Here is a 25,006-nt window from a genome sequence, read left to right as displayed (position 1 = left end):
GAAATCGCATTGTCTAGGAGTGCAAGCGTGAACTTCACAGACTAGGCGTTCCCTAACGGAAATATGCAGATATATGCTATAACAGGTAAATAGGATCTCGCTAGCTCGTTCTTGGCTTTGCCCACCTCCTTGCTTGTTCTGCAAACTATGACTCATTTGTTCCTATTGGAAACGACAGGATGTGGTCTATCTTGGTTTAGTTATACAAATATTTGATTATACTTGGGCTGCATTCAAGGCCACAATGTTCTTCTTCGATGTTTAACGGCGGTTGGCATCACCGCCACCTACTAGACTGGAGTACAACTCCCTTACACTTAGCTTGAAAAGTAAATAAATAATCAAATACCATACCATCTAACTAACACCACCCTACTCCACTATTTAAATATATTTAGTCCTACTTCAAGCCAACAACCTGAAAGGATGGGACTTCACCACTCAACACAACCTGTAACTCTACTGATGTCAAGTCTCACACACCCAAATACCACACCAAATACATCTGCCACCACAACCTCCATTTTCTGCAACTTACGTTCCATCTCTGCAGTACAGTTGATAACCAATGCTATAAATCCAATCTTACTGAAACATATATCACTTGTTGGTTTATCCCTCTGTACTGGTACAGATCTATTAGTCACACCACTCCTCTCAGGATCCCTCCCCCCTGACCCATCTTCCTCTACTTTCTTCACTGCCTTAGCATATGACAACTTATTCACTACTCCAACCCTAGAAATCTCAACCTGCCTCTCTCGCATGGTACATTTCTGATCCCCAGCCCCATGGGCAACCCTACAATTAACACATACCACTACTTTCCCCAATGCTACACATTCCTTTGTCTCATGCACTTCTGCACACTTCTCACACCCAGGAACCTCCCACATACACACTGCTGCCACATGCCCATAAGCTTGACATCTGTAACAACGTAATGTATTTGGCACAAAAGCTCATACAGGATAACCTATATATCCTAACATCACTTTGTCGGGGAAAGACTCAACATCAAAACTCAAAAGAACAGACAATGACTCTTCTGTTTCACCACTCAAGCCACCCGGTCTGAGTCACGCCACCCTGTCTGCGTCACACCAAACGACGAGCATCACAAACACCGGGAATCTTCCCCTTCAGTTGGTCAACTTTTACATTTACTGCTACCCCAGTAATCCATCCTTTCAATGGCGCCCTTTTCTTGAGAGCAAAACAATTCACATTTCTTGCCCCTGTTCGTTTAAAGCGGAGCGCCTTCTCTCTCTGACCAGCAGAAACACACAAACAATTATCACAAGAGCACTTCTGTTTACCCTCACCGATTCCACAGCACCCAACTCTGTTTTCACCCTCCCTGAAACCACAAATGGATCAGCCAAAAGGCAAGGGTCCACTTTTTCCAAAAACGTCACAGACTCATCTTTAACCTGACCCTCGGTGCCAGCCTCGTTCTCTGAGAATTTCACCACACCTACGACCTCTGATACTTTGACCTCATTCACTTCCATTTCTCCTCCTGTCTTCAGCACACTCTGCTTACACTTTCGACCATTCTTCTTTAACAGACCATCTCCCTTTTTTCACAATTTTTAACCGACTCAAGCTCACCCTCTTCCTCCCTCTCTCTCAGACCTACTCTGCCTCTCTTTTTCCCTCCATTCCTCCTCCGTATTCCAAGTATACGTCTCCTTATGAAAGTACTGCATTTCTCCTGACATATATCTTGTTCTTGCCTTCTCAAGGGACGCCATTTAACCGGCTGTCACAATCTCCGTACAATCAGCACAAACCCCACGGGATGTAGCGCTCAACAGTTCATCCCACTTATAAAGCAGCTGCTTTGTCTTGATCTTCTTCATCAAAAGCTACCGCAACGCTCTTCCAACCACCATCCACCGTCTCGCTTCACCGCAGCCCGAGAACAAACTCAGCCAAGTTCCACCGTCTCGCTTCCCCGCAGCCCGAGAACAAACTCAGCCAAGTTCCACCGTCTCGCTTCCCCGCAGCCCGAGAACAAACTCAGCCAAGTTCCACCGTCTCGCTTCACCGCAGCCCGAGAACAAACTCAGCCAAGTTCCACCGTCTCGCTTCACCGCAGCCCGAGAACAAACTCAGCCAAGTTCCACCGTCTCGCTTCACCGCAGCCCGAGAACAAACTCAGCCAAGTTCCACCGTCTCGCTTCACCGCAGCCCGAGAACAAACTCAGCCAAGTTCCACCGTCTCGCTTCACCGCAGCCCGAGAACAAACTCAGCCAAGTTCCACCGTCTCGCTTCACCGCAGCCCGAGAACAAACTCAGCCAAGTTCCATCGTCTCGCTTCACCGCAGCTCGAGAACAAACTCAGCCAAGTTCCACCGTCTCGCTTCACTGCAGCCGAGAACAAACTCGGCCAAGTTCCACCGTCTCGCTTCCCCGCAGCCCGAGAACAAACTCAGCCAAGTTCCACCGTCTCGCTTCACCGCAGCCCGAGAATAAGCTCAGCCAAGTTCCATCGTCTCGCTTCACCGCAGCCCGAGAACAAACTCAGCCAAGTTCCACCGTCTCGCTTCACCGCAGCCCGAGAACAAACTCAGCCAAGTTCCACCATCTCGCTTCATGCCTTCCAGCAGCCTATTTGATACGATACCCTCTTCCGAGACCACAATGCTTTCCACACTGTTATTAAATGATGTCATGGAAATTACAATGCGCTTTTCTCCATAATGTAGATTTCATATTATCAATAAGTTCCTATGACCTTTTTTGCAAGTTCATATGACCTTTTTGTATGACAATGTTCAAATCTAATCAAATCAAACCATGTATAGATAATAAACAGCGAGTAGCAACTGCGGACAATGCAAATAGTCTGGGTAGCCGTTTGATTAACTGTTCAGCGGTCTGATGGCTTGGGGGTAGAAGCTGTTAAGGAGCCTTTTGGACCTAGACATGGCATTCCGGTACCGCTTGCCGTGAGGTAGCAGAGAGAACAGTCTATGACTAGGGTGGCTGGAGTCTTTGACAATTTTTAGGGCCTTCTTCTGACACCGCCTGGTATAGAGGTCCTGGATGGCAGGAAGCTTGGCCCCAGTGATGTACTGGGCCGTTCGCACTACCCTCTGTAGTGCCTTGCAAACAGAGGGATGCTGAATAGGCTAAACGTAGCTAGCTGCATTTGCTTACAATGAAACTGAAAATCTCTCTCGCCTCCATTTTGGAAGCAATTAATTTGTTCAAAACTGTTCAATTATTGTCTTTCTCTCGGTTTGAGTCAAATTCTCACCACATTTTATACACTGCAGTGCTAGCTAGCTGTAGCTTATGCTTTCAGTACTAGATTCATTCTCTGATCCTTTGATTGGGTAGACAACATTTCAGTTCATGCTGTAAGAGCTCTGATAGGTTGGAGGATGTCCTCCGGAAGTTGTCATAATTACTGTGTAAGTCTATGGAAGGGGGTGAGAACCATGAGCCTCCTAGGTTTTGTATTGAAGTCAATGTACCCAGAGGAGGATGGAAGCTAGCTGTCCTCCGGCTACACCATGGTGCTACCCTACAGAATGCTGTTGAGGCTACTGTAGACCTTTATTGCAAAAAAGTGTGTTTTAATCAATTATTTGGTGACGTGAATATTTTTAGTATAGTTTTATCTAAAAAGTACAACTTTTTAAATGTTTGACAATTTTTATTTTTATGAAAATCACTGAGGAGGATGGTCCACCACTTACTTCTCTGAGGAGCCTCCACTGGTGTTATGAGTCATGACCAGCCTTTCAAAGCACTCCATGGCTACATATGTAAGTGCTACGGGTCGGTAGTTATTTAGGCAGGTTACCTTGGTGTTCTTGGGCACAGACACTCTGCTTCAAACATGTTAGTATTATAGACTCAGACAGGGACAGGTTGAAAATGTCAGTGAAGACACTTGCCAGTTGGTCAGCGCATGCTCCGAGTACACGTCCTGGTAATCCGTCTGGCCCTGTGGCCTTGTGAATGTTGACCTGTTTAAAGGTCTTCCTCACATCGGCTACAGAGAGCGTGATCACACAGTTGTCCGGAACAGCTGGTGCTCTGATGCATGCTTCCGTGTTGCTTGCCTTGAAGCGTGCATAGAAGTCATTTAGCTCATCTGGTAGGCTAGTGTCACTGGCATGCTCGCGTCTTGTCTCCCCTTTGTAGTCCGTAATAGTTTCCAAGCCCTGGACATCTGACTAGCGTCAGAACCGGTGTAGTAGGATTCAATCTTAGTCCTGTATTGATGCTTTGCCTGTTTGATGGTTCATTGGAGGGCGTAGCTGGATTTCTTATAAGCATCTGGGTTAGGTGTCTCGCTCCTTGAAAGCGGCAGCCTTTTTCAATGCGGATGTTGGCTGCAATCCATGGCTTCTGGTTGAGGTATGTACGTAGTACGGTCACTGTGGGAACGACGTCGTCGATGCACTTATTGATGAAGCCAGTGACTGATGTGGTGTACTCCTCAATCAGATGAATCCCAGAACATATTCCAGTCTGTGCTAGCAAAACACTCTTGTAGCTTAGCATCCGCATCTGTGTGTGTGGAGTAAAGGTGGTCTAGAGTTCTTTTTTTCCCCTCTGGTTGCACATTTAACATGCTGGTAGAAATGAAGTAAAATGTATTTAATTTTTCCTGCATTAAAGTCCCCAGCCACTAGGAGTGCTGCCTCTGGATGAGCGTTTTCCTGTTTGCTTATGGCCTTATACAGCTCATTGAGTGTGGTCTTAGTGCCAGCATTGGTTTGTGGTGGTAAATAGATGGCTACGAAAAATATAGCTGTTACTGAAAAATAGACACAGACCACAACCCCTCGTCTTACCGGAAGTAGCTGTTCTGTCTTGCCGATGCACGGAAAACCCAGCTAACTGTATATTATTCATTATTCACCTAAACATTTTATACAATATATATACAAAAGCATATGGACACCCCTTCAAATTAGTGGATTCAACTATTTCAGCTACACCCGTTGCTGACAGATGTATAAAATCAAGCACACAGCCATGCAATCTCCATAGAGAAACATTGGCAGTAGAATGGCCTTATTGAACAGCTCAGCGACTTTCAACGTGGCACCGTCATATAATGCCACCTTTCCAACAAGTCAGTTCATCAAATTTCTGCTCTGCTAGAGCTGCCCTGGTCTTGTAAGTGCTGTTACTGTGAAGTGGAAACGTCTAGAAGCAACAATGGCTCAGCAGCAAAGTGGTAGGCCACACAAGCTAACAGAACGGGACCGCCGAGTGCTGAAGCGCGTAAAAATCGTCTGTCCTCGGTTGCAACACTCACTACCGAGTTCCAAACTGCCTCTGGAAGCAACGTCAGCACAAGAACTGTTCGTCGGGAGCTTCATGAAATGGGTTTCCATGGCTTTCACACTAGCATAAGATCACCATGCGCAATGCCAAGCGTCGGCTGGAGTTGTGTAAAGCTCATCACCATTGGACTCTGGGTGGTGGAAACACATTCTCTGGGGTGATTAATCACGCTTCAACATCTGGCAGTCCGACTGACAAATCTGGGTTTGGCGGATGCCATCTGCCCCGATGCATAGAGTAAACTAAAGTTTGGAGAAGGAGGAATAATGGTCTGGGGCTGTTTTTCATGGTTCCGGCTAGGCCCCTTAGTTCCAATGAAGGGAAATCTTAACGCTACAGCATACAATGACATTCTAGACGATTCTGCGCTTCCAACTTTGTGGCAACAGTTTTGGGAAGGCCCTTTCCTGTTTCAGCATGACAATGCCCTTGTGCACAAAGCGAGAGGTCCATACAGAAATGGTTTGTCGAAATCGGTGTGAAAGAACTTGACTGGCGTGCACAGAGCCCTGACCTCAACCCCATCAAACACCTTTGAGATGAATTGGAACGCCGACTGCCAGCCAGGCCTATTCTCCCAACATCAGTGCCCGACCTCACTAATGTGCTTGTGCTGAATTGGAAGCAAGTCCCTGCAGAAATGTTCCAACATCTAGTGGAAAGCCTTCCCCGAATAGTGGAGGCTGTTATAGCAGCAAAAGGGGGACCAACTCCATATTAATATCCATGATTTTGGAATGAGATGTTCAACGAGCAGATGTCCACATACTTTTGGTCATGCAGTGTATGTAGGGTCAGGTAGATAATCAGTTTTGGCCAGGCCAGTGTTAGCTGTGACTCACCTCTGGTTGTTCCAACAGGGTATGTAGGCCTACGATAGTTTCCAAGGAGGAATCTGCTATAATTCATCTACAGCATGGCAATTTCCTGTCAGGCAACTATGCACTGCTAAGAAAAGCAGTGTTGTGTTTTAACTGAAGCAAATAATTTATGCATCCACAGACAGCTGAAACAAAAACAGTGTTTTTATCTTCAGGTTTGATGTTTATTAAAATAATCCTTTTCACATTTAAATAATCCTCAGTAGCTAAATTTCCATCCAATTGGAGAGACAGATTTTCATGTGAATATTCTAGAATCCGCATAAAAGAAAATATGCAAATGTTTGTCAAAACAGCAGTCAAGCATCGATCATCATGTCACCAGAATAACACCCTCGATAGTGCCTCAAGATCACCGTGCACTTTTTCCAACCACCCTGTGAAGTTCATCATAACCTATTTCATCTGTAGCCTAGTAAACTGCATGGTTTCCCCAGTCGTAGTGGAAGGACCACACACACACACACACTCCATATCATTGCGTGACTCCAAGTTTACATCTGAGCATAAAAAAAAAGGAAGTTTCCACTGCCATTTCTCGCGTAATATATTTTACCGACACAAAAAGAACCCACCATGTTGAACGAACAAATTATCTGTCGGCATTTCTACAATTGTACCGAAACTTTTCGGTTTCCATCCCAGCTTTAATTATCTTTATTTTTTTTATAGGTATGACTTTACTCACATAAAAACTGTGAATGGAAACATAAGTTTCTATGGGGAAAATAAACTAACAGATTTAAAATAGGGAGAGTAACATCCTACAGGAGAAGGGAGAAGGAGAAATGAATATAACTGTAATGAATATGCCCTCATCACTGCACCACCCACCAGCATCTGACTGTGTAACAGCTATAAAACCCCATTCTACTGTGACTGACCTGTGGATCTTTAGGTAGGACGAGGGGGACAGGGTTGCATAATTCTAGTAACTTTCTCCAAATTCCCAGGTTTCCCAGACATCCTAGTTGGAGGATTCCAGTTAGTGGATCCCCCCCCCCCCCCCCCCATTCCCTCCTTGGTTATTCTCCTGATTCCAGGAAACCTCCAAAGAGAATGTCTGGAAAACCAGGAAATTTACAAGAATTTTGCAACCCTTAAGGAGGTGGATAACAGGGGGAAAAATGATCCTAAGTCAGTCAGTGTCCCATAGAGTAGATAGCATGTTAGTTATGTGCTTTATTGAATCATTTAAATCAGCAGCTTGCTCCATCCCTACTCCAACTAGCCTTTGGTCTCAGATCTAGGTGTGCTTTCTAGCCAACTCCTATGGTCATCGTCATGCCAACGGAGAACGGAGCTGGCAAAACACAGACCTGCCAACCTTGAAGTATCACTTCAGCGCGGTACTACAGATGCCATTTTGCAAATTTTCTTTAAAAAAACAATTAAATTAAAAACTGCCATTTCCTGAAACCTAGTCTTAAATTATATCAAATGTAGTCTTGTGTTTAATCCTAAATAAAATTGAGCTGGTCTCAATGACATTTTCACTTTTTTTTTTTCTAGGTTCAATTTAGGGGTAATTCTAATTAATATATGTCTTTATGTGACTAGAGTCTAGTGAAAATGTAAACTGGCTTCATCATTTTGTTTGGGGAGAATTCTGAATAATTCAATTACTGGATGTAATGTATTAGTCTAGCTTACTGTAGGCTATATGGAATATCAAACAACAAGGGCTGTCAGAACTGGTATCGGAGCTGGTTTCAGATCTCTATCCCTGATCTAGTTAAATTCATCAGGCCTGACGACTAGACTAGGATTTATTCAACATGCCTCGTCGTCATCGGTGAACTGATTTACCACAGCATTAGCAGCCTACTGTTGACATCTAGCTATAATCAAGAAACTGATTCATTAACATTGGCCTACTAAATCGTTAAAAAGTCTAAACAGAACTTTTCTGTGAAGGACGGTACCGGCGGAAGAGCTCTCCTTGCCATGACCGTTTTCCATCCACGCAGCGACGCGCACATTTCCCCTTCAATGCGCTGTTGCGGAGATCAAAAGCATGTACGGTCAAGAAAATGTTCTCGGTTCGTTTAATAAAACGCTGTAGCTAACTACTTTCGTCGTAGTGACGCCTTAACCAAGGAGCTAACTACTAAATAATAGTGATTATGTGCTTGACTATACACACAATTTTGGGAAAACGTATTAATTAAGCAAAAACAATTCGTTCTCCTTTTTCCTCACACATCAGTGGTATCAACCGACGTGGCGGAGAGCTGCCAGCCAGCCTGAGAGAGGGAAATAGTACTGTGACTTTAGGGTTACGGGCTGTAGCTGAGAGAGAGATTTTTCCTCCTCGCCAATGTCCTCTGATTGGCTCAGCTCCAACTTCAGACGGTTGAGTCAAAAGCCACAATTCGCCAACTAAAAGCCTATTTTTTTTTTTCTCTCCCCTCTTCCATACCAGCGTACTTTTGACCTAAAATTGCGTGCATGGTAGGCAGGTCTGAACAGCACAAACAGACCTGGCACCAGGCTAGTCTTCGATGGCAAAGAGAACTCATCTTCACCTTACCCTAGATCACAACAACATATATATATAAAGCTCTATCATGACATTGTTCAGGCCTTGTGTTCTATCTCCCTGCAGGATGGTCGTGGATCTCATGCATCTCTGGGGAATAGGTCAACAGAACAATCATGACCCATAGGTGCAGTAGTGCCTGAAAAAACAAACAAACTGGGCTTTAAAAGATAATTGTGACACATTTATTTCGAACAAAAAAAACGTGTAAAACAACTTTAAAAAACCAGCAAGAGTTCTGTACTGGTTTCATTGGTTTTATTCAGTTAAAAAAGGAAAATAGAATTTTAACTTATATTTTGGTTAGCGTTACACGTACAGTAATTATAGTAGTTGCGATAAAAGTTTGCGATACACAAGACACTCACCATATACAGTATTACAAAAACCCGAGCCATGGGGTAGCGTCTCAGGAAGATTCCTAATCGGATGCTGAAAGGACAAGATTTTCCTGATTATTGACGTGGTGAGATATAAAATGTGACACTGGTGTGGTTGAATGGTAAACATTCGTGCCTATAAAATCTGAATACAGCATCACAACATACAGAATGAGAACGAAATTCCACTGGCTCTTTAACAAAAAAAAACAGCTCATGTAGTGTGACAAGTTAACAATACTAAACAATTCCTCAAAACTTAACTTGGAGGTATAGTTGTATGGTAACATTCCTGAAACTAACATAAGAGCCTTATTAAAGGTCTTGTGGTTGATTGCCCTATCTGGCCTGTCTACCCCTGTTTCTGTACTGTCTGAATAAAGCATTAAAAATTTTAAAAAAAATACAATTTAAAAAACCGCTCCTTTTAAATAACACAAGAAAAAGTATGTTTTGATAAGGCCAACCCTCTGGTATAATAGCTCACCTGAACCGGTCGATGGTGCTGGCTGCCTTGCGTACCTGGCCATACACTCCTGGACTGTCGTGGTCGTTGAACAGGATCGGTGCGTTCCTCTGTCGTGTCCCTGTGTGAAGTTAACATAAAGACCTTTTCAGTCCTGCCATCCAAGAGGTTATGGTGAAACAAAACAAATCTCACATCTTTTACTGGTAACATCTCAACTTCCCCAAAATCTGCTCAAATCTCCTTTAAAAAAAAATACAAAATGACTCTGAGGCCTGCAAATACATTATCTTGAACTGGATAAAAAGACCAGCCACGAACAATAAAATCTGTGGAATTGTGAGATCTTTAAAAAGTCCTACCATCACTGGAGAAAATGAGTGCTATATTTAGGAACAAGGGAGAAGATTTCTATACAACATGGGACTCCTTTTTACTATCTGTTGCCCCTAATCTTGCTGTTGCCCCTAATCTTGCTGTTGCCCCTAATCTTGCTGTTGCCCCTAATCTTGCTGTTCCCCCGAGAAGTGTCAATATAAAACATTTAAAAAAAATTGTGAATCTGAGTCTTCCGATGTACAACTGGACTCTGGTCATTTTGATTCTGCTTTCTTGTTGTATTAGTTGTATTTTTCCTCTTGGGGTGTAGCTGTAAGGCCTCTGATACACTATGCTGCAGTTAACTTAATGACAAAAACAAAGAACTTTAGGGGCAATGAAACATTGTAAGAGAGTAGAGACCTGAAAGTGAATCAGTTTTGTTTAGTTCTGTTGGTTGTCATGTTTAATGTAATCTTGTTTGTTCAATCTCTGAAAAACGTTGTGAAGACTCAAATTAATATTGAAGTTGTTATTCTGAGTAGTGAGCACACACACACACACTGCACATTTTTAAAATCTACAGATTTTTTTGATTAAACATTTCTCAGTTATGATTTTATGCAGATGTCTAAAAAGCTTCTGTAGAAAAACCTAGAGAAATGTTGTCTGTTGTAAAATGAAGTATTAATGTCATAGCCATGTTTAGTCCACATGGAATAACACTTTTGTTGTGTGCTTTCATATAGGATCTAGCTGTGAGGTGAGCTGTGATTTGTTCACCAGAACCAGCTTTTCCTCCCTGCTTCCTGTTTTTGTGAAAAGTGAGCCTGATTTTGAACCAGCAGCTGACCAACAAACAGGCTTTTTCCAGACAGGAGTGTGAAGAAGCCTGGTCACATGTTGTCAACACATAAGTATTACTACTGGGCCTTAGCCAAATATTCACATCAAAACTGAAGCAACAGAAGTGGGTTTGAAGAGTCACCCGTCTGAATGCCTCGATTACTTTTTAAGTAGAGACTTTGAGAATCAAAAAGGGGGATTATACAGGAATCTGAACATTGAAATGAAACGGGCTGTTGTCTTGTTGTTAAGTGAGTTTGAAGAAGAGAGAAGGATCCGAGTTTGTCTCTAAAGTACAAATGCACCACGATGTCAGATAAAGGACATCCTAAATGCACAGATCTGAAAACAGGTTCCCAACCCACCAAAACACCTGGAAATGTTCTGAACAAAACAGGTTCCCAACCCACCAAAACACCTGGAAATGTTCTGAACAAAACAGGTTCCCAACCCACCAAAACACCTGGAAATGTTCTGAACAAAACAGGTTCCCAACCCACCAAAACACCTGGAAATGTTCTGAACAAAACAGGTTCCCAACCCACCAAAACACCTGGAAATAATCTGAACAAAACACACAAGGTTAGAAAACCCAAAAGGAGACGAAAAGGAAGATGGAAACAGAAATCATTTCTGTGTGGAAAAGCTTTCGGTCAAAGAAAATACCTGCTGAAAAAGACCCATAACTCACACTGGGGAAAAGGTCATACATCTTGTGATGGATACAGGAAGGCCTTCACCAGCAGAGAAAACTTAAGAGACACACCAGCCAGGTCACACAAGAGAAAAGCACTACCACTGCACTGAATGTGGGAATATGTTTTCACACTTTGTGGATCTTATAAAGCACCAGCGCGGATCCACACAGGAGAAAGATCCTTCCCTTGTACAGCGTGTGTAAAGAGAGTTTCCATCGTACACTCTCAGTAGGCACTAGATAATCCACACAGGAGGAAAAACACCACTGTTGCCAACAATGTGGTACATCTTCGTCGAAAAGATAAGCTTGATAAACACATGATAATCCACACTGGGTTAAAGACCTGTGATGAGTTTCACTAGCAGTGTAAACTTAGAGGCACGGCACACATGAGAACGTCCTTATCACTGCACTGAACGTGGGAAGACATTTGCAGAACACCAGTGATCTTACAAGTCACCAGGTGATCCACACAGAAGAAATAGCCTTCTCTTCTACAGAGTGGAAAGAGTTTCCGTCATTCCTTCACACTCAGTAAGCGCAAGAGTTCCCACAGGAGAGACCCTACCTCTGCTCTCAGTGTGGGAATGCTTTACATATACCAACAATTTGAGTGGCCATCTGAACACAAATTTAAAAAAGAGTAAGAATAAATCAAGTAAAGAGCTTGAGCTGAGTGCTTGTTCATCAAATACCAAAAAAATGCTTTCCAAATCTCAAAATCAATGTATTTATTTACTTCGACGATCTATCAATTAAAGTTAGCTGAGCATCAAGAAAAGTACTAACTTTAACCAACTAGTCCAGGGGTTGGCAAACATTTTGGCTCGAGGGTAACACCGTGAGCACAGATTCATTTTCAGACCGAATTGTTCGTCAAAAACAATTTGCAGGCCAGCAAAAGGGCAGTTATTTAAAAAAATATATTTAAAAAGGTCCATTATAATTTCTACATGCATACATAATTTCTAGTTTTAGACATTTAAGAGTAGCCTGGAGTTTGCTTTTTCCCCCCCAAAATAATAATTCCCCACCCTGAACTAGCCATTAGCCTGGACCCAGACCAATACCGAAAGGAGTTGGTTACACATTATTAACATATTTGGGACAACCAGGCTACCTAATCATATCAATCCACACGACATCAGTCTCACCTGAGCTGGTCGAAAATAGTGTACTAATGTATATAGGGTGCTATTTTTCTTTTTAAAAACAGCCCCAGCCTCACCTGGGCTCTCCATGCTGCTCATGTTAATGGCCGGCCCCCCGGTCTGCCCTCCTCCCTGAACGCTCTTCAGCTGAGTCTCCAGCCTCTCTAGCTGGAAGACCAGTGAACTCTTCTCTGTTCCCAGGGACTCCAGCATGGTCTGTTTCTGAATCAGAGTCTCTGTCAGCTGGTGTAACCTGCTCTCTAGCTCCACCTGGCTACTGCTGCTCAGAGCCTTATTGGTCAGCTAGGGAGGCAGGAGGGAGGGAGGGGGTGGAAGAGGGCGGGACAGGGAAATGTAACGTTACTTGTGCTACTTCTAAAATCCAATAAGTTTATTGGTTGCATACAATTTAGCAGATGTTATAAACACGTGCAGTGAAATGCTTACGTTCCTAGCTCCTAACAATGCAGTAGAACGTCAATAAAAGTCACATTTTATATGTTTATTATGTGAACTTTATTGACATACACTACCGTTCAAAAAAGTTTGGGGTCACTTAGAAATGTCCTTTTTTTTAAAGAAAAACACATTTTCTGTCCATTAAAATAACATAAAATTGATCAGAAATACAGTGTAGACATTGTTAATGTTGTAAATGACTATTGTAGCTGGAAACGGCAGATTTTTTATGGAATATCTACATAGGCGTACAGAGGCCCATTATCAGCGACCATCACTCCTGTGTTCCAATGGCACATTGGGTTAGCTAATCCAAGTTTATCATTTTAAAAAGGCTAATTAATCATTAGAAAAGCCTTTTGAAATTATGTTAGCACAGCTGAAAACTGTTGTCCTGATTAAAGAAGGAATAAAACTGGCCTTCTTTAGACTAGTTGAGTATCTGGAGCATCAGCATTTGTGGGTTTGATTACAGGCTCAAAATAGCCAGAAACAAATACATTTCTTCTGAAACTTGTCAGTCTATTCTTGTTCTGAGAAATTAAGGCTAAAACACCAGTCTCAACGTCAACAGTAAAGAGGCGACTCCGGGATGCTGGCCTTCTAGGCAGACTTCCTCTGTCCAGTGTCTGTGTTCTTTTGCCCATCTTAATCTTTTGTTTTTATTGGCCAGTCTGAGATAAGGCTTTTTCTTTGCAACTCTGCCTAGAAGGCCAGCATCCCGGAGTCGCCTCTTCACTGTTGACGTTGAGACTGGTGCTTTACAGGTACAATTTAATCAAGCTGCCAGTTGAGGACTTGTAAACAATTGTTGGAAAAATTACTTGTGTCATGCACAAAGTAGAAGTCCTAACCGACTTGCCAAAACTATAGTTTGTTAACAAGAAATTTGTGAAGTGGTTGAAAAACGAATTTTTAAATGACTCCAACCAAAGTGTATGTAAACTTCGGACTTCAACTGGTATGTCTATATACCTGGTTTCTGAGTTTCTGTATCTCATCCTCCCGATCCTTGATGCGACTCTGCAGTGTGGTCTTGGAACGATGGTTTTCCTCCTCTACATACTGTAGCTCCTACATCACACACACACACACACACACACACACACCACACACACTTAAAAAGTTCCCCTTAGCCCAGATATAGAGAACAGGCAGGGACTACCTGGACATGTGGTCGATTTAAGAAACACACATTTTCCATTGCAAAACGTATCATAAATGTTTTCCCGTTGCCTTAAATGAAAAGGACCTAAGTTTAAAGTTTTATTAGTCGGATGCATTGGATATGCTTGGTAGATATCGTCCAATGAAATGCTTACTTGCAGGTTCCTTCGACAATGCAACAACTAAGAAAAAAGAACAATACAAAATAATATATAATACACATTTTAGCGTCGGTATAATACGGAAGGCACAATTTATAATATTTACACGTGTATTGGAGAAGGGGGGATAGGGCAGTGTATAAACTGAGCATAAGGTGAATGCACCAATTTGTAAGTCGCTCTGGATAAGAGCGTCTGCTAAATGACTTAAATGTAAATGCAGTATAATATGAGTCTGGTAGCAGCAGTTGTGATGTGTGTAGCATGAACGTACACTACATGGCCAAACGTATGTGAAACACATGCTCGTCGAACATCTCATTCCAAAACCATGGGCATTAATATGGAGTCGGTCCCCCCTATAACAGCCTCCACTCTTCATGGAAAGGCGAGATGTTGGAACATTGCTGCAGGTGACTTGCTTCCATTCAGCCACAAGAGCATTAGTGAGATTGGGGACTGATGTTGGGCATTTAGGCCTGGCTCACAGTCGGCGTTCCAATTCAAAAGATTCCAAAGGTGTTCGATGGAGTCGAGGTCAGGGCTCTGTGCAGGCCAGTCAAGTTCTTCCACACCGATCTCGACAAACCATTTTTGAATGGGACCTTGCTTTGTGCATTGTCATGCTGAAACGGGAAAGGGCTTTCCCCAAACTGTTGCCATAAAGTTGGAAGCACAGAATCGTCTAGAATGTCATTGTATGCTGTAGAGTTAAGGTTGCCCTTCAGTGGAACAAAGGGGTCTAGCCCAAACCATGAAAAACAGCCCCAGACCATTATTCCTCCTCCACCAAACTTTACAGTTGGCACTATATTTCGGGCAGGTAGCGTTCTCCTGGCATCCGCCAAACCCAGATTCGTCAGTCGAACTGCCAGATGTTGAAGCGTGATTCATCACTCCAGAAAACGGGTTTCCACTGCTCCAGAGTCCAATAGCGGCGAGCTTTACACCACTCCAGCCGACGCTTGGCATTGTGCATGGTGATCTTAGGCTTGTGTGCGGCTGCTCGGCCATGGAAACCCATTTCATGAAGCTCCCGATGAACAGTTCTTGTGCCGATGTTGCTTCCAGAAGCAGTCTGGAACTAGGTAGTGAGTGTTGTAACCGAGGACAGCACTCGGCGGTCCCGTTCTGTGAGGTTGTCTGGCCTACCACTTTGCGCCTGAGCCATTGTTGCTCCTCGACATTTCCACTTCACAATAGCAGCATTTACAGGTGAGCGGGACAGCACTAGCAAGGAAGAAATTTGACAAACTGACTTGTTGGAAAGGTGGCTATTCAACTGCCAATGTTCGTCTATGGAGATTGCTGGGCTGTGTGCTCAATTTTATACACCTGTCAGCAACGGGTGTGGCTGAAAAAGCTGTGTCCACATACTTTGTGCGAGTGTGAGTGAGCGAGTGCTGAGGTGTGGAGAATCAGAGCAGATGGTCAGTCCAGCTCAAGTGTTCAGCAGTCTGATGGCTTGTAGATAGAAACTGTCTCTGAATCTGTTGGTATCAGACCTCGTGCTTCGATACTGTCTGCCCGACGGTTAGGGAGAGAACAGCTCGTGGCTGGGGTGTGTGGTGTCCTTGATGATGCTTCCTCAGACACCATTTTGAGTAGATGTCCTGGATGGGTGGGAGCACGGTCCCAGGGATGTACTGAGCCATCTTCACCAACCGCTGGAAGGCCTTGCGGTTGTATATGGAGTAATTCCCTTACCAGGCTGTGATGCAACTGGTAGGACGCACTCGACGGTGCAGCGGTAGTATTTGGTGAGGATCTGGGGGGGGTGGCATGCCGAATTTATTCAGCCGCCTTAGGAAGTAGAGACGCTGTTGCGCCCTCTTGACAAGAGTGGTGGTGTTGTTGGTCCATGTCAAGTCCTTGGTGATGTGGACGCCAAGAAACTTAAAAATCGTGATTCTCTCTACTGCAGTCCCATTGATGTGAATCAGGGGCATGTCCCCTCTGCTTCCTGAAGTCAACAATCAACTCCTTTGTTTTGCTGACATTCAGAGAGAGAGGTTGTTGTCATGACACCACAATGCCAGTTCACTGACGTCTTTCCTAAAGGCTGACTCATCATTGTTAGTTATCAGGACTACAATCGTGGTGTCGTCATGGAGACTAGATGATGGAGTAGGTGTCGTGCAAAGCCGCCCAGTAGTGGGTGAACAGGAAGTACAGCAGAGGACTGAGGACACATCCCTGGGGGGCCCCTGTTTTAAGAGTCATTGTGGAGGAGATGTTGTTGCCAAAACGCACAGCCTGTGGTCTGCTCGTCAGTAAGACCAGAATCCAGTTGCACTGGGTGGTGTCCAGACCCAGGGCTCTGAGCTGGTGTCGAGCTTGGATGGAACAATAGTGTTGAATGCTGAACTGTAGTCAATGAACAGCATTCTTTTTAAACTTAAAAAAAAAACTTTTACCCTTTTTTCTCCCCAGTTTTGCGGTATCCAATTGGTAGTTACAGTCTTGTCTCATCGCTGCAACTCCCGTACGGACTTGGGAGAGGCGAAGGTCGAGAGCCGTGCGTCCTCCGAAACATGACACAACCAAGCCGCACTGCTTCTTGACATAATGCCCGCTTAACCCAAAAGCCAGCCACACCAATGTGTCGGAGGAAACACCGGTCACCTGGCTACCGTGTCAGCGTGCATGCGCCCAGCCCGCCACAGGAGTCGCTAGAGCGCGATGGGACAAGGACATCCCTGCCAGCCAAACCCTCCCCTAAGCAGGACAATGCTGGGCCAATTGTACGCCGCCAATTGTGCGCTGAGTGATAGCACCAGGTCGTCCAGAGCAGCGAGAGTCCTCCTGGATTGTCAGGTTATTTGCCTCGAAGCGAGCATAGAATGGATTAAGCTCGTCTGGGAGGGAGGCTTCGGGGGGGCACCACAACTGCATTTGCCTTTGTAGTCTGTAGTCCTTGGCACATGCAACGTGAGTCTGAGTGGAACATCAATTGAAGTTTGTCCCCCTAATGGATTTTGCGGAGCTTGTACCTGCTTGCCTTGTACGCATCGCAGAGTCATCAGGGTTCGTTCTGCTGACATTGAACAGATTTTTATTGGTTGGGGTATGTCCAGATTGTTAATGTGGGTTCAACATATTTCCTAATAAAGCCTGTGACTGATGTGCACACAGTTTATTAGCTACACCCATCTAGTACCTGGTTGGAACCCCCTTTGCCTCCAGAACAGCCTGAATTCTTTGAGGCATGGAAACATTGTTCAATTGATATTTAGGGAACTAACGTGTTCCAGAAAAACCGTTCCCCCGCACCATTACACCACCAGCCTGTACCATTAACCAGGCGGGATGGCAGGATGGGGCCAAATCCTGACGCAACAAGAACCGGGATCCGTGCTGATTGCGTGCCCACAGGAGCCACTTCTTGTTTTTACCTGATAGGAGCGAAACACGGTGTGGTCGTCTGCAGGGTACATGTCGGTGATAAACCCAAATGATCACCATCAACAATAAAAGACTTCTCCCGGGTGAGAGGATTCTAGAATGGCTTATGATCTTCTACAGTTCGCTGAAGTGTTTTGTTGGTCGTAGAAAATTATTGCAAGAAACATTCTGAGCAAACAAAGTAACAATTAACGCAAAAAATGACCATAAAGAAAATTATAATCAAAGTTGAGCAGGAACCGGCAACCTCCTGAATGCCGCCATCTTACCCACTAGTAAGACAAGTGATTCCTCCCATCTCACTTCCCACGCAGTTGCAATATTTTCCCGCTTATACGAAGGCTATTTTTGCTGCAAGAAATGTATTCAACATCCACTGAAGAAGCTAGAAAGTTTACTAGACTGCTACAGTAGTTGCCTTGGTAGCCAAAACAAAAAGACTTCCTAGCTTTGCTAACCAAAGCGTCGGTCCTAGCTTGCTATTATGAAATTCGATTTTTCAACAATGCCAATAATGTTTAAAAAAAAATATTTTTGCTTTTAAAAGCAGCTCAAACAAAAAACATACAAGAATGACCTTCAGAGCCATTGAATTATACTGTACATTACAGAGAAATAATGCATGCTCTAGAATGCCCTTCAAGCCAATCAGAAAGGAGTATTCAACAACGCCGTGGTATAATAAGATGTATTCCGCTACCTGTTTGTAGCGCTCCACCTCGGCCTCCACTTCCTGCTTGGCTCTGGTCTGTCGGGTCTGTTGCTCCTGGATCTCCAGCTGCTGCTCTCTCCACGTCTCTGCCTCAGTCAGGGCCGCTACCTCCAAGTCCTGGGAGAAAAAAGGTCACAACATCTCACTCTTACAGCCAGGTCATCCAGCCACCAAGGTTGTCTTGAAGTAAGCATGTCCTGTGTGGCTCAGTTGGTGCTAGCAATGGGAAGGTGAGGAGTTCAATTCCCGCAGGGATACTGCAGGAATCACAACATACTAAAGAATTGTATGCACTTACACTGTACTGTAAGTTGCTTTGTATGTGTGCTAAGGGGGGGGGGGGGGGGGTGTTGGCCGAGAGAGGGATATATCATTGAAACCATCTCCAGTCCCTTCTCACCTGTATCTCAGCTCGGAGCGTCTGCATCTGTCCCTGTAGTTTCTGAATCTCATCTCTCTGGAGCTCCTTCTCATGTCTAAGCTCCTCCAGCTCCAAAGCACCGGTTCCTCCTCCTTCCAGACCATCCAAGCCTGACCCCTCCTTCAGGCTGCTGATCAGCTTCTCTTTGGACTGGAGAGGACACACACACACACGGGTGGTACAACAAAACAAAAGCATTAGAAAGGAAATAGTGAGTTGTGTCCTAAATCTCCCATATGTGACGGATTTAAAAAAAGAGTCAATCTCTATCTCTTACCTGTAGTATGCGGGAGGCTTTGTGTTTATAGTCCTGTAACTCCTGCTTGGCAGTCTCGGCTGCGTTCCGGGCACTCCTCATCTGCTGTTGGAGGTCCTCGACCCGGTGCTTATCCTCCGATGCCCGTCTCTCTGCGCCAGTCACAGCCTCCGCTAGCGTCTGCCTCTCAGCCTCCATCTTGGATAGCCGCACCGCAAACTCACTCTGTGGAAACCAAGGAGACGACATGTTCTAGTCTATGATTGACTTACAGACCAGGACCCTTCGGAAAGTATTCAGACCCCTTGACTTTTTACACTTTGTTACATTTCAGCCTTATTCTAAAATGTATTAAATAAAACAAAATCAAATCTACACACAGTACCACATTTTTTTATTTGCATATTTATTCCAAATAAAAAAAAACAGAAATACATTATTTACATAAGTATTCAGACACTTTGCTATGAAACTCGAAATTGCGCTCAGGTGCATCCTGTTTCCATTGATCATCCTTAAGATGTTTCTACGACTTGATTGGACATGATTTGGAAAGGCACACACCTGCCTATATAAGATCCCACAGTTGGCAGTGCATGTCAGAGCAAAAACCAAGTCATTAGGTCGAAGGAATTGCCCATAGAACACCGAGACAGGATTGTGTCGAGGCAGGGCCTCCCGAGTGCCCCTGTGATCTAAAGCACTGCATCGCAGTTGCCAGCTGTTCCATTAGAGATCCTGGTTAGAGTCTAGGCTCTGTCGCAGCCGGGAGACCCATGGGGCAGCACACAACTGGCCCAGCGGCGTCCTGCTTAGGGGAGGGTTTGGCCGGCAGGGATGTCCTTGTCACATCGCACTCTAGCGACTCCTGTGGTAGGCCGGGCGCAATGTACGCTGACACAGTCACCAGGTGACCTTCGCCTCTCCCGAGTCCGTACGGGAGTTGCAGCGATGAGACAAGACTGTAACTACCAATTGGATACTGCAAAACTGGGGAGAAAAAAGGGATTGTGTCGAGATACAGATCTGGGGAAGGGTACCAAAACATTTCTGCAGTATTGAAGGTCCCCAAGAACACAGTAGCCGCCATCATTCTTAAATGGAAGAAGTTTGGAACCACCAAGACTTCCTAGAGTTGGCCGCCCGGCCAAACTGAGCAATCGGGGGAGAAGGACCTTAGTCAGGGAGGCCACCAAGAACCCAATGGTCACTGCCAGAGCTCCAGATGGGAGAACAATCCAGAAGGACAACCATCTCTGCAGCACTCCACTAAATCAGGCCTTCATGGTAGTGGCCAGACGGAAGCCACTCCTCAGTAAAAGGCACATGACGGCACGCTTGGAGTTTGCCAAAAGGCACCTAAAGGACTCTGACCATGAGAAACAAGATTCTCTGTTCTGATGAAACCAAGATTGAACTCTTTGGCCTGAATGCCAAGCGTCACGTCTGGAGGAAGCCTGGCACCACCCTGAAGCCCTGACAGTGAAGCATGGTGGTGAGATCATCATGCTGCGGGGATGTTTTTCAGCGGCAGGGACTGGGAGACTAGTCAGGATCGAGGGAAAGATGAACAGTGCAACGTACAGAGAGATTGTTGAAGAAAACCTGCTCCAGAGCACTCAGACTGGGGCGAAGGTTCACCTTCCAACAGGACAACGACCCTAAGCACACAGCCAAGACTTCAGGACAAGTCTCTGAATGTCCTAGAGTGGCCCAGCCAGAGACCGGACCTGAACCCAATCAAACATCTCTGGAGAGACCTGAAATAGCTGTGCAGCAACGCTCCCCATCAAACCTGACAGAGCTTGAGAGAATCTGCAGAGAAGAATGGGAGAAACTCCCCAAATACTGGTGTGCCAAGCCTGTATTTTTATTTAGTTAACCTTTAATTAACTAGGTAAGTCAGTTAAGAACAAATTCTTATTTACAATGACGGCCTACCGGGGAACAGTGGGTTAAACTGCCTTATTCAGGGCAGAACGACAGATTTTTATCTGGTCAGCTCAGGGATTCAATCTAGCAACCTTTCGGTTACTGGTCCAACGCTCTAACCACTAGGCTACCTGCCACCCCGGGTAAATAGCATCATACCCAAGAAGACTTGAGGCTATAATCTCTGCCAAAGGTGCTTCTTCAAAGTACAGAGTAAAGGGTCTGAATGCTTATGTAAATGTGATATTATGGGGTAGTGTGTGTAGATTGATTAGGAATAAGGCTGTAACGTAACAAAATGTGGAAAAAGTCAAGGGATCTATACTTTCTGAATGCACTGTACATGAAGAACGTGCCCCGTTTCCACTAGTTACACATGACATCCTTCATTTGTATTTGACAGATGAAAGATTTTAAAAATGTTTTAAACAAATATCAATGTGTACTTGAGAGTTGGGACTGTGTGTGTGTGTGTGTGTGTGTGTGTGTGTGTGTTGTATATATCTACCTGCATCTGTCTATAGCCGTCCTGTTCCCTGCGTAGAGCCATGTCTGCCTCCCTCAGTCTCTCCTGCATGGTCGTCATGGCCTGGGACTGCATACTGCTTCCTTCTGTGTGGTCCTGGAGGATCCTGGACATGATGGGGGTACAAAGTTAGTTGTTGTCTCCCTAGTGCTATACAAAACCAACTTCAGTGTGATGCTAACAGCTTCGCTTCCTGCACTGTCCCGGTTCCCTTAGTTACTGGGCTCGGACCAGTGGTCCTCTGATCATAAAGACACGTGACCGGCCTCCTTGACAACGTACCAACCAGTTGTCCTACAGAAAAAGGATCCGATTCAATAGCGACCTTTCAAGCTAGCTGTGGAGTGAGCTTACGGCCCGTTCTTACCTCCGTTACACATAGACTAGCTATTCAGAGAGCACCTCACACACAGCCTCCGGAGCCAACACCATTTTTACCCATGTAAGCACTGTTGCATGTTGATTATTCTTAGACCTTTTAAAAATATATATATTTTTTTACTAATATGTAAACGTTGAAGCAGTAGGACAGCCTCATTGACTGGATCTATTCATTCACAAAGATTTGTTTAATTAAACATACCTTCTGACAAATGTGGTTGTCTTTTACTAATAATGAATGAAGCAGACAGATTTAGTACTTCTACAAAGATTGTAAACATACCGGGACCTCTCAGTCTGTGCCTCCTCCAGGGCAGAGCTCCGTGACTTCAGTAACTGATCTGCCTCATCTAGCCTGACCTTCAGCACAGCCAACTGCCCGTCCTTAGCACCGAGGGCCTCCGTGAGGTCATCAACCTGCGACCGCAGCTCCCTGACCGTGCGGTCTGTGCGAGACTGGTCCGAATTCCACTTCTCTGTGCGTAACCGTGCCTGGTTCAATTCTGTAGGAAAGAGATTATGACCATAGTTACACCCACGACAGACATAACCAAACCACATTATTTAGGTGTCTGCTACACATACATGAGCCTAACCTGGTCCCAGATCTGTCAGTGCTGTGTTGGCAAGACAACATCCATCGGCATGACAACGACCATAGGAGTTGGCAAGACAGCATAAACAGATTTGGGACCGGACATGAGTCTTCTTCCTCAGTCTTCTCTCTCTCAGCTCTCTCACCCTCCTGAGTGTCTTTGGCTCTCTGGATGATGGATGCCAGTTCCTGGTTGAGGGAGGTGACCTCTGACCTCAGTAGCTGGTTCTCCAAACGCAGACTGGACATCATCTGACTCTGCTGTTCCTCTATAGGGGGCGGGGCCAGGGCTGGGGGAGGGGCCTCGTATGTGGCCGGAGACTCTGATAGGTAGGTGATAGACTGGGGAACAGCCAACCCAGAGTCAGAACCATCAGGTGTGTCTGGGGAAAAAAAGAGAAAGAGAGAATACATATAAAGGAGGGAACGTTGAGCTGACTTAAATTAGCAATTGTAACTAGAACACTGTGTCGATTATTTCATCAACTTGTATGATGTCGACCAAACATTGAGATAAAAGAACAAAAAAAGGCATACACGTACATTTTACATTTTAGTCACTTAGCAGACACTCTTATCCAGAGCGACTTACAGTAGTGAATGCATACATTTCATACATTTTTTCTTCGTACTGGTCCCCCGTGGGAATCGAACCCACAACCCTGGCGTTGCAAACACCATGCTCTACCAACTGAGCCACACGGGACCAATGTCAAAGCACGTATGTGCCTTGACATTAACATTACCAGTTTAAGTGTCAGTACCTTGACTTTCTTTGGCAGAGCCGTCCTCTGAACCCCCTGTTTTGGCACTGTGAGTACTGGTGGATAGAGAGCTGTAGCTAGAGGTACGAGACATGCCCCGTAGGGAGGGGGGCGTGGAGGGGGCTGAAGGGACCATGAGGGGGGCAGCAGCCAAGGCAGGAGGTGCTGGCTGTGGGGAGCCTGATCCTTCAGGAGACACTCTGAGAGGTTCTCTTGGTCTGACCTCCCTCCTCTCACTGGCCGCCGGAGGGTCTGAGCTGTTAAGGAAGTCAAACAACAGGTCATCATCCACATCTTGCTCACTCTGACTCTTCTTACTGGGCCTCACAAAGCTGGAGGAGGGTTTGATGGAGCTGGAGGAGGAGGCAGTGCTGGAAGACCCCAGGGGAAGGGTGCTGGTAGTGGAGACTATGGTTGAGCTAGTCAACAAGGATCCTTTGGATTTTTTGATGTTGCCAGCAGCTGCAGTAATGAAACCAGATCCTGGTGCATTGTGGGAGGTGGAGTTCCCATAGGGGTGTTGCTGTGTCTCTGATGTGTTGGTGCTGTAGCCGGTGCTACTGTACTGAGAGGTTTCGGTGGAGTCAGGAGCATCGTAGGCTGAGGAGAAGGAGGAGGTGCGGCCTTGGGGTTTGGTCAGGCTGGCAGCTCCTGCATCCACTTTATTCAGGAAGTCTTCAGCTTTCCCTGCCAGGTCGGCCAACCAAGACATTCTGCATCCTAGAAACACAAATTAAATCAGTTTGTCAGATTCAGAAATTAAATAACAATAAAATGGCTTTTGTGACAAAATCTCATGTCAAAAGACATTCTCCTAAAGCCAAAAGATAATGCAAAATGTTATGATGACAGTTTCTACCGTCCAACAGATAGCAAGATTGTTGACGTTATGGCTAACATCTTTCAAGGCTAGCTAGAAATCCGGGTTAACCCTCAACCCTCAAGTTAACCCTCAAAATAGTATAAATGGTCTGTGTAGGTAGGTTTAACAACATACTGAGATATCAACTTTCAGCATAAATCAGGGGTGGATTACACAGGTTTCGACAACTAAACTATATGAACATACTAGCATCCATTAGCGCTAACTAGCTAGTCGACTTACCGTATGACGACGTCCAAAACTAAAAATATCCCAGACAATTTATAGACCGGGATGAATCATCAACAGATAGACTATAGTGTCACATTTACACATTATCTGGTAAATCTTTGTTAGCTAAATATTTGCGTTTGGATCTGTCTCATACGTGGACCAGGAACTACCGCAAGGACCCCCCCCAAAAAACAGAACGCCTATCTTGATGCCTGATTAAAATACAACCCAGCTGTCAAGAATTTTAACACAGATACAACAGTAAAACCAGATGTTTCACCGAATGTATAAATCTGAAGTATCCGGTTGGCATTTCCACTCAACACCAAGGTGATGAGAGGAATCCAAGTGGAGGGGGGGATATTGAATGTGATGCAATTTGGCAGACATTCTACAAATATTCTCATCATGAAACATTTGATCTCAATACTGTTTTGTGTTCCCAAAACTAGAATATGTTACGAACAGAGAGGGGCTAAATTTGTAGACTTGACCATTTTCCAAAGTTTAAAATGTGTTTGTTGTTT

The 25,006-nt window shown here is 44.8% G+C and overlaps 1 protein-coding gene across 2 annotated transcripts; it reads right to left on the bottom strand.

The window, feature by feature from the left end:
- Positions 1 to 6,343: 6,343 nt before the first annotated feature.
- golga5 (golgin A5) lies at positions 6,344 to 24,778 on the bottom strand. 2 transcript variants are annotated; one of them, XM_014211715.2, is made up of 13 exons: positions 24,489 to 24,778; positions 23,384 to 24,103; positions 22,766 to 23,002; positions 22,308 to 22,527; positions 21,626 to 21,749; positions 19,207 to 19,410; positions 18,909 to 19,079; positions 18,497 to 18,625; positions 14,039 to 14,137; positions 12,682 to 12,907; positions 9,611 to 9,710; positions 9,112 to 9,175; positions 6,344 to 8,882 (listed from the first exon to the last, which is right to left on the bottom strand). In XM_014211715.2, exons 2-13 carry the CDS (start codon positions 24,093 to 24,095, stop codon positions 8,796 to 8,798), a joined length of 2,373 nt encoding a protein of 790 aa, XP_014067190.1. In that variant the 5' UTR covers positions 24,096 to 24,103; positions 24,489 to 24,778; the 3' UTR covers positions 6,344 to 8,795. The 2 variants fall into 2 exon arrangements, 1 of the variants encoding a protein (XP_014067190.1); XR_006771017.1 differs by lacking the exons at positions 12,682 to 12,907; positions 14,039 to 14,137.
- Positions 24,779 to 25,006: the final 228 nt, after the last annotated feature.

Source organism: Salmo salar, chromosome ssa09 (genome assembly GCF_905237065.1).
Source record: "Salmo salar chromosome ssa09, Ssal_v3.1, whole genome shotgun sequence".
Classification (NCBI taxonomy): Eukaryota; Metazoa; Chordata; class Actinopteri; order Salmoniformes; family Salmonidae; genus Salmo; species Salmo salar.
The sequence above is the reverse complement of the archived record's forward strand: the minus strand, read 5'-3'. Positions and strand labels throughout refer to the sequence as shown.

Excerpts from the sequence above, each read along its gene's own strand:
- golga5 (XM_014211715.2), bottom strand. The coding sequence starts at position 24,095 with ATGTCTTGGTTGGCCGACCTGGCAGGGAAAGCTGAAGACTTCCTGAAT. Across the intron at positions 23,003-23,383 it reads CTCTGCCAAAGAAAGTCAAG|ACACACCTGATGGTTCTGAC; the intron begins GTACTGACACTT and ends TTTTTTCCCCAG. Across the intron at positions 19,080-19,206 it reads AAGCCTCCCGCATACTACAG|TCCAAAGAGAAGCTGATCAG; the intron begins GTAAGAGATAGA and ends TGTCCTCTCCAG.